This window comes from Colobus angolensis, unplaced genomic scaffold, assembly GCF_000951035.1.
Source record: "Colobus angolensis palliatus isolate OR3802 unplaced genomic scaffold, Cang.pa_1.0 Scaffold85, whole genome shotgun sequence".
Lineage (NCBI taxonomy): Eukaryota > Metazoa > Chordata > Mammalia > Primates > Cercopithecidae > Colobus > Colobus angolensis.
Window position 1 is genome coordinate 6585819 of NW_012122376.1, and position 9443 is coordinate 6595261.

The 9443-nt window shown below is 49.6% G+C and overlaps 1 protein-coding gene across 6 annotated transcripts in view; it reads right to left on the reverse strand.

The window, feature by feature from the left end:
* Nucleotides 1-9443, reverse strand: part of TACC2 (transforming, acidic coiled-coil containing protein 2) — a 278122-nt gene that overhangs the window by 83029 nt on the left and 185650 nt on the right. For 3 of the 6 annotated variants that reach the window (XM_011930244.1, XM_011930242.1, XM_011930243.1), the window contains exon 1: nucleotides 9289-9443. The exons of the other annotated variants lie outside the window; for them this stretch is intronic. In XM_011930244.1, the coding sequence (XP_011785634.1) occupies nucleotides 9289-9356 (68 nt within the window). In that variant the 5' untranslated portion in view covers nucleotides 9357-9443. The remainder of the gene's footprint in view (nucleotides 1-9288) is intronic. 6 annotated transcript variants of the gene reach the window in all.

Here is a 9443-nt window from a genome sequence, read left to right on the forward strand (position 1 = left end):
GTCTCGGCCTCCCAAAGTGCTGGGATTACAGGCTTGAGCCACCGCGCCCGGCCTGAGGGCCCATTTTTCTAAAGCCATCCTAGCAATTACCCCTGGAGGAATCCCACCTGTCAGGCATAGGCGATATATGCCCTCTTTTCTCTAAGTCAGTTTGAATTGGTTTTTTTTCTACTTGCAACCAAAGGTACCCAGGCTGATGCCACAGGCAAAGCCTGTCTGAGGATGTTCTGGGTGCAGCTCTGCCCACAAACACCTCTTTTGGCCCCAGGCTCCTGGTCACAAGCCTTCACCTGCTCACACAAGCTCCACCAGTCACTGGTTTGGAGGTCCAAACGCAGCGCTCTCACACAGGGGCCAGAATGCCAAAGGGACGGCCTGCCCGTCACTCCCTGCCCTCCCCGGCTGCCCCTCGCTCACCCTCTGTGCACTCCTGGTTTTTCCTCCTGCCACAAGAGCCTGGTGCTGTGAGGGATGTTCCTCACTCCCCCAGCAGCCCCACGCCCCAGGATGGCATCTTAGGGCCATTCATGAAAGGCAATGGGCAGTCACAGGATCCTCTTCTGAAAGAGGCTCAGCTGGGAAGTTCCACACAGGGTCTAAATGTGCGCAGATGTTCTCCCTAAAGTAAAGCCAATAAAGCCAACCTCTCCCGCCTTCTTCCTGGAGGGAAAATACTTCCAGACCACTGTAGGCACCTCCCTTTAATGCAGAACAATGAACAATGTGCAGCTTCCACCAGGGGCCTGGATAAGTGGCACAGAGGAGCCACCGTGAGAGGCTGGAGCCCCTTGGGTGTGGGCTGTTTCTCAAGTACAGAGACCCAGATCGGAGCCCCATGAAGGGTGGTGCTGGCACAGGACTGCGGCAGCAAACTCAGCTCCTCCTGGGTGGGCAGCAACAACAGACTGTGCCCTCCCCTGCCTGATTCTCTCCCCAGCAGCAATCGGAGAGCAGCCCAGGTATTTTCTAAATGTCAAGCTTCAACCTAGACCAATAGCATGCTGTAACCATGAGTCAAAACACAACATTAAAGGCCCAGCAGTCACGGGTCATATCCCTGCAGCCTTGAGTACAATCTAGCTCATCCCTAGGGCTCTACATTCAGGCTTGGATGGTTTTAACTCAGGCCAGTCTCAACAGGTGTCGGGTACCTAGAGCCCATACATTTGTCCAACCACATCTGGGCTTGCTGGGCCTCAGGAGGGGTCAGCTTTCTCTGAAGACGGCTACAACTATTTTCCACTTGGGCTAAACACAGTAAACACCCACCCTCCTTGGAACCGACCTCTAGAACATCCCTAAGGAGCTACATGGAGACAGAAAAGAAAAAAATACTTCAAAGCAAAGATACATGGAAGGGCCTGGGCCAAGGAGGCTCATTTTTATTCCCAAATTAATCATCCATTGCATTTCCTCACGGGAGAAAGAATTTGCAATCTAAGCTGTTTCACCACGTGGGAAGAGGCCTCTGATCTGAATTTACCAAATGATACGTCCACCTACAAACATTTTCTTTTAGTGCATTGAAAGTTAAAGGGAAAAGATTAAAATGACTACCTGACTTACTTTGAATAATGACTAGCCGGAAAGACCTACGTGATATTTCACAAATGATGTGCTGGGGGATTTAAAGCCTCTGTTATTTCTAAAATCCTGATGTTTCCAGTTCTAACATCTACAGACTCTGGAACTCCACAAACACCTTGGAGTAAGTGAAGCTGGAATGTTGACGGTAAACGTGGCCCAGCAGCTGGCCTGAGTTCCTGGCCCCATAAGGACACAGAGCCACTGTGACTGCCTGTCAGCAGGGCTCCGGGAAACCCTGAGCAGAGGGGCCACCCCACCCTGCCTCCACCCCCCTACCTCGGCCCCCCACTGCCCTCCCCAGAGCCCAGGGCTTCTGTTTTAGGCAAGAAGAGCTGCATCCATCCACTTCCATTTAAGGAGAAAGCAGAGGAAAAGGCAAAAGCAAAAACTTAGAGGAAACAAGACCTTCTGAATAAGGAGGCAGACAGGTACAAAACCTGCAGGGAGGCCCACCACCCCCACTGGATTTATTGCACACCCACGGGGTGTACTGTACAAAAGACCCACCTTCCTTTGTAAAAGACCCACTGCTTTCCTTTGTAAAGGCTAAGAATGCAGAAACAAAGGTAATCTATTGCTCATGGCCACATGCCAGCCTCCTCACAAGCCCTGCAGCGCTTGCAGCAGACTCCTGGTCTACCCAGCCAGCAACTTCCTTGGGTGGAAGGAGATAAAGGCAGGAAAAAAAGAGACCAGCCAAGGGACAGAGCAGAAGATGCCTGCTGAGGGGAGTGGATGTAGCGTGCTAAGTCTCTGAGGCCAGACAGCGTTGTGTGTTCAAAGAACTGACAGGCGACCAGAGTCCTGGTGAACATCAGGTGAGGGGAGGAGGGGTAGGAGCCAGGTGGCAGGGCCTGGAGGCGCTAGCAAGGGGTTTGGATTTTAGACTAAAAGCAATGGGAAGCAGATACAGGTTTTAACCATGGAAGTCCAAGGACGTGGACTGTTCTAGAAAAAAGAGAGGTGAGGGAAAAGGGAAGATAAGACTTAATTACCACAGTCAGGCACAGTGGCTCACGCTTGTGATCCCAGCACTTTGGGAGGCTGAGGAGGGCAGATCATTTGAGGTCAGGAGTTCAAGACCAGCCTGGCCAACATGGTGAAACCCCATCTCTACTAAAAATACAGAATTAAAACCCCGTCTCTACTAAAAATACAAAAATTAGCTGGGCACAGTGGCGTGCGCCTGTATTTCCAGCTACTTGGGAGGCCAAGGCAGGAGAATTGCTTGAACCTGGGAGACGGAGGCTGTAGTGTGGCCGAAATCATGCCACTTCATTCCAGCCTAGGGGACAGAGTGAGACTCCGGCTCAAAAAAAGAAACAAACAAACAAACAAAAAAACACTTGATCATCAGGTTTCTGGTTTGAGCACCTGGGTGAACGAGATGCCAGGTGTTGAGATGAGGAAGGGGGGGTGGGGCTGGGTTTGTTTAAAATGTACATCTGTTTTTGCTTTTGACAGGAAGATGGTCATCAGAGTTCTACATTGGACATGTTGAGCCTGAGCTATCCAGGAGAAATCCAAGAGGAGATATGAAGTAAACAATTGAATTAAGGCTGGGCACAGTGGCTCATGCCTATAATCCTAGCACTTTGGGAGGCCAAGGCAGGAGGATCACTTGAGCCCAGGAGTTCAAGACCAGCCTTGGGCAATATAGGGAGGCCCTGTCTCTACAAAAAATTTAAAAATTAGCCAGGCATGGTGGCATGCACCTGTATTCCCAGCTACTTGGCAGGCTGAGGCAGGAGCATCACTTGAGCCTGGGAGGTGAAGGATGCAGTGAACCGTGATTGTGCCACTGTACTCTAGTCTGGGTGACAGAGTGAGACCCTGTCTCAAAAAAAAAAAAAAAAAAAGGAAAATTACAGTGCTCAGATGAGAGGGAAGGATATAAATTGCGGCATTGTCAGCACATATTATTTAAGTCCATCAGCATAAATGAGATGTCTTAGAGAGAGAGAAAGAACAGAAAACAAAGACTGCCAGGCCAAAGGGGACAAAAGTCTGAGCCCTGTACCAACCATCCGTATAACCAGGAATCAGCAAACTACAACCTGCAGCCTGTTTTTAGAACTAAAACTTCATAGAACATGTTTTCACAGAACATGGATTTACATGTTGTCTCTGGCTGCTTTTGAACTGTAACAGCAGAAGATGTTGCACAAAGACCGAATGGCCCGGAAAGCCTAAAATACGTACTATGAGGTCTTTTATGGAAAGTTTGTTGAACCCTTAATTTGAACCATCCAGAGGACTCAGTTTCCTTATCTATAAAAGTCGCCCACCTTGCAGGATTAAGGGATATAGTTATTTCTATAATGAAAAAAACCTAGCGCACAGACACAGCACACAAGAGTTTCTGCTGAATCTGAGCCTGCTCAGCGGGCTTTTCACTCCTGGTTTCAACACTGCAGCATCAGCTCGGTTTCCATATTTGGCAATGGCGTTTCAACAGCACACACCTGCACTCCAGACACAACTGCTAAAGGGAATGTGTAAATATAAACAGAAATGTCATCTGAGCTATTGCTTCCAACACAGGATGGATATGTGTGAGCAGTTCTGACTCAGTCAGTTCTTTGTAGCCAACCAGTCTCCCCTAAACCCCTGTCCAACCTGACACAAAAGCATCAGTCCATGAACAATTGGTTTTCACAGAACAATCGCTGACAATGCCTAAGTCCTCACCATTAATCTTAAAGGGAAGACACAGAATCGTTCAGCATCGCTTGCTTACCCCAGAACACTGCCCCAGCTTGGGTAAATCCACTTGGCAAGAACAGCCAATCATGTTTCAGAATAAAGTTGTTTCCTAGGCAACCAAAAATCTAGCCACAGAAACAGGCTGCAGACAGTAGAAAGAAACACAGGGATGGGAATGGGAGGGTCGGTGGAGAAGAGTGACCCAGAATCCACTGACCTTGATCTGATGTTTACCTGCAGTGCCACACTCAATCAGTATCCAAGTCCTAGCTGTTCACCCTATCCTCGACAGGGCACCCTGTCCCAGGGCCCCAGCATGGCATGGCCCCTTGGATGATTGGTAGCTACCTGGAGGACCTCGGAATATATTTGCCTTCAGCCCACCTAAGAGAAAGCCTCCAGGCAAGTACCACAGAGAAGATAGTGAAGGCCCAGGATCCTTACGAACATGGGCACAGGGCCACACTGGTGATATCTAGGAATAATGGCAGGGAAAAATGCACCTGAGCTTCCTTTGGGACTCAATCTCCCCCTCCCACTCTACAGATAATTTTGCAGCTTATTCTATTTTAGGGGAGAAAAAACTCTATTGTGTCCAACAGTAATATTCAAAGTAAAATTTCCCTCCAGGAACTCAGGAACTGACTGCAACCCACATTAGGAATGCTGTCATTTAAGCTAAAGGATTTAGCCAAGGGTTGTCTCAAGAAACAAAGCCTTGAAAAAGATCTATGGCTGGGTGCACTGGCTCATGCCTGTGATCCCAACACTTTGGGAGGCTGAAGAGGATGGCTCACTTGAGCCCAGGAGTTCGAGACCAGCCTGAGCCACATAGCAAGGCCCCGTCTCTACAAAAAAATTATTAAAAAAAAAAAAAAATTAGCTGGGCATGGTGATGTGTGACTATAGTCCCAGCTACTTGAGAGGATGAGGTGGGAAAATCCCTTGAGTCCAGAAGGTCCAGGCTGCAGTGAGCTGCGATCACACTGTTACATATGAGCCTGGGCAACAGAGTGAGACACTGTCTCAAAAAAAAAAAAAAAAAAGAAGAAGAAAAAGAAAAAGATCTAATGAGAGCTGAAGAAAGATTCCTGCTTGGAGCCCCAGTGGCTGTTCCTGGCCTTCTGAGTGACGGACAGGCCGGCAATTTCAGGCACAGGGCATTTCCACTTTAGCAGTTTTCTGGCACTTAGGTCTTTCTCCGAGTCTTGACAGATGAGGCATCTCACCTCTGAAAAACCCTGCGAGGCAGGAGGGGCAGGATCAGAGTCATCGGATTTTCTCTACAGCTCCCAAAGAAAAGGTCAGGAACCACATGAGGGAAGGGACCAGAACCCCACTTCTAACCACAGATGCGTGGAGAGCTCCAATCTCTCCACCTACTGTGGTGGTACCCGAGATCCTTCTTTTGCCTGGCCTCTCTCCAGCTACATCTGATCCCACCCACTTCTGAAATCTCAGCCAACTCATCAACTTCCCCAAAGTAGCTCCCAATCCAGTTTTCTTGTCTGTCTTGGCCAATGCCACTTCTTTCTCTTAGTTACCAGGGTATGAACCTTCCACTTTGTACTTGCCACTGTCTCTCCTCTTCCCTCCCTGATCGCGTCCATCACAGAGCCTGTTGCTTCCTCCTCCATCGCTTCTCTCCCATCCACCCTGGCCCCTCTACTTCGATCCATGCATGGGTCTACAGAGGCATGGGTTTCCGTATTTGTGATTTTTCAGAGCCGAGGGACGTGCTCACTTTGAGAGTAGGGTAACAGTCGGGACAGGCTGACTTTGCCAACAGAACCACCACTTTTGCTCTCTGATGATAATGGCTCCCTGGGTGGTTTTCAGTGGCCAGGATGTGGGGATTTGGTGGAAGCTGAGGGAGCCCCTGAAACAAGTGTCTCCAACTACACAAAGGACAAAGTACCTAATGCTGCCTCACTTAGCAGAAGCCGCACCACATGGGGCTGCCACAGACGCAAAGGATGAACAGCAGGTCTGATCGATAGCTGCAGACCACATTTACTCAAAGTACTTCCTGTCCATTCCTGTGTCTCCTACCATCCATACTGAGAAATCAGTGTTTTCTGTGGGAGAATTCTCCCTCCCCTTGCTACCCATGTTCTATTTAGAAACAAATGGCCACTATTGCTACAAGAACTTCTTTGCCAGATAGAAAGGCGCAGTCAGAGAAGTGGCCAGCTGTTTCTCATGGACAGGATGGAGGGAAGACTGAACCAGCTCATGGCTTCTCAAATTTTGAGATGCCTACAAATCACCTGGGCATCTTTACAAGTCCCTGGATGAAACGGAGATTCTGATTCAGCTGGTCTGGGGTGAGGTTTGAGGCTCTGCATTTCTAGCAAGCCCCTTCGGGAAGCTGATGCTGCGTGTGTGGCCCACCCTGGGAGTAGCAAGGAACTGGTCACCACTTGCACCTTCATCCTCAGGCTTCAATCCCCAGTCCCATGGGACTTTTGCTGCTCCAATCTTGATGCTTGAGTTCTCAAAAGGAGAGATACAAAACTCGCTCCCTCCCTACGCCAATGCACTTCCTGCATAGAATGAAGCTGTCAGCTGGAGCTACAAAAGCTGCCCAAAGGCACCCCAAACCTGCAACTGGAAGGAAAGAAATCTTAAAGCTTTAAAAAAAAAAAAAAAAAAATCCTTCAGTCACTTCCAAATCCTCTATCTTTTGATTTGATTTCACTCACCATTGCCTTCCTTAAGCCAGTCTTTCACAGGGAACCAGCAGAGAAAAAGGGAAACATTCACTCTAGATTCTGGTTGTCAGGAGCTGGACCCCACGGCAGGTGCTCACCCTGGGTTTGTCACCATCCCTGCAGCCCTGACGGCATCATCTTACAACACAACCTCTTTCCTGCCATGGACCCCACACTCCGTTGCTATCTTGTGTATTATTCACATGCATGCATTTTTAGCTGCACGGAAATACATACTACCAAGAAAGACCTGCGTCTGGGCAGAAAAGAGGCACTCTCTGAACATATATTTTTAAAACCTCTAGACTGGAAAAGAGCACATCTGTAGTAGAAAAATAAGCCCCAGTTATTCAGAGAGCAGAGACGGGTTTTGAAGAGGACAGATGCTAGCAATGGCACTGGCCCCAAACACTTCCTCTCTCTCCATTTTTTTAGAACAAAAATGTTATGGGATGGAGGGTGGGATTTTGTGAATGAATGAATATACTATCTTAAAGATCTATATTTATAGACATTTCCGAGGCAGCAGTTCTAGGGAGAGAAGCCTCAGGCGGGTGCATATGGACCAACTCAACTGTGAAAATATTTGATAAGCAGCTTCCATCACAATGTGGTCATTCAGCCTGAAATTTTATTTAAACACCACTATTCCAGTGGGCAGAACCTTAAGGGACCTTATCCAAAAAGGCACAGTTACCTAACGGAAGCTCTCTAAACTCAGCCCTCACCTGACAGAATACTGATCATTTATTAACTCAGCTGAGAAAGAGGGCGGGGATGTTAGGGACTGGCGAGCTGAATTTCCAATGACTGAGGAGCACATTTTCCCAAATGTACAGTCACCTTGTCCTTTCTGTTTCCTAAGCTCTTTACTAGATAGGTCTGAGCTGTGAGAGGGTCTAAGCTGGGAGAGCTAGCCAGTGCCTGTCACTGATTAACTCAATTCCACTATAGAGACTTGCAAAAAATAGGTTAAAATGGTTCTTCTCTGCCTAGACTCGAGTTGTATTTCCATGCACCTAGCAATACTACACGTGCATGAGAAACAAGGCAGGCACAGCACAAGGATCCTGACATTTAAAAAGAAAATTCTCAAACACGATGTACCTCCACTGTAAGACGATGCTTTCTCAAGCTACAGGGGTGAAGACAAATGATGGGTGCACACCTGCTCCGAAGAATGATTCCCTGCTAAAGAGCTGGAGCCCAGAAAACCACAAGGCTCAGCCTAGCATTACATCACCACGCCGAGCCAGCTCCTCACTGAAGTCCAGGGGTCGGGGGACCAGTGAGGAAGTCCCCCACCTCGGGGCCCCATCCCTCCTACAACACACAGACCAATCCCCAGCATCTTTTCATCTACACATCCATGACTCTTAAGAACCCACCACTTTACTACCCACCCCAAGTCCCCAGAAAATACTCTTCTCTGAAACAGTCTTCTCTCTGGAAAAGGTGGGGAGAGGCGAGGGGCGGGCAGGTGAGGCTGGGAGGTCCACTTTGGATACAAGCCTGAGTTGCTGAAATGCGACCCGGCAGACAGACCCATTCAATAAGCCCCATCGTCCAAACATGCCTGGGTAGGTAATGGAGACGACCATAACAGAAACGTGAATTCTAATAAACACTCAGCCAGGATAAAGGCCACTTCTGAGCACGTTAGCTCTGTGGTTGAGTGAAAAGATCGGATTCCTGGATCGATGCACAGCCAAGCACTGCCTCCACCAATGACAGGACGGTTCGGCCCTTTACTAATAATAGCAAGCGGCCTTGTCCTCGAGTGTTCACCAGAGTGAGTATGTGGATGATGCTTGGGCTAACTGGACGGAACGTCCACCAGAGCACACCACGCTATCTGTCCAGCCACACGCGTAGCTGCCCGGAAACCGGGCTGTCTCCCCGGGCACGGAGCTGCCACGCTCATGGGTTCTTCCTAGGAGGAGGCAGTCGCTGATGCCTGGCTGTTCCCTTGCAGGAAATACCACTGTGCCAGGGGTGCAGAGGAAAGACGCTGACGGCAGGAGAAGCCCCGGACCATGCACCCACTGCTGAGCGACCAAAACCGAATTCCTGGGAATCGTTTCTGCCCACAGCGGTAACTTGGGGCTACCAGATGCTCCTCCCAGAGCAGTCACCAGGTAAAGCCTTGCAAGGCTGCGGAGAACCCTAGGCCAGCCTGGGCTCCAGGCTGCACAGGCATTAGGAAAGGCGACACTAACAAAGCCCGGGCATCCTCTCCTCCTCCCCGGGAGGCTCAGGGCGGCCCGGGCGGAGCACTTACATTGCCTCAGAAGCCTCCAGGTTCAGGTCGCTGGCTGGGGCTGGCTGCAGGGACTGCGACCCTCCCATCCTCGCTGTGCCCTGGCGTGCAAGCTAGCTGCGAGTGGGGCCAGCGTCCTGGCGCGATTCCTGCAGCCGGGAGCCGGGGCGGGCCGG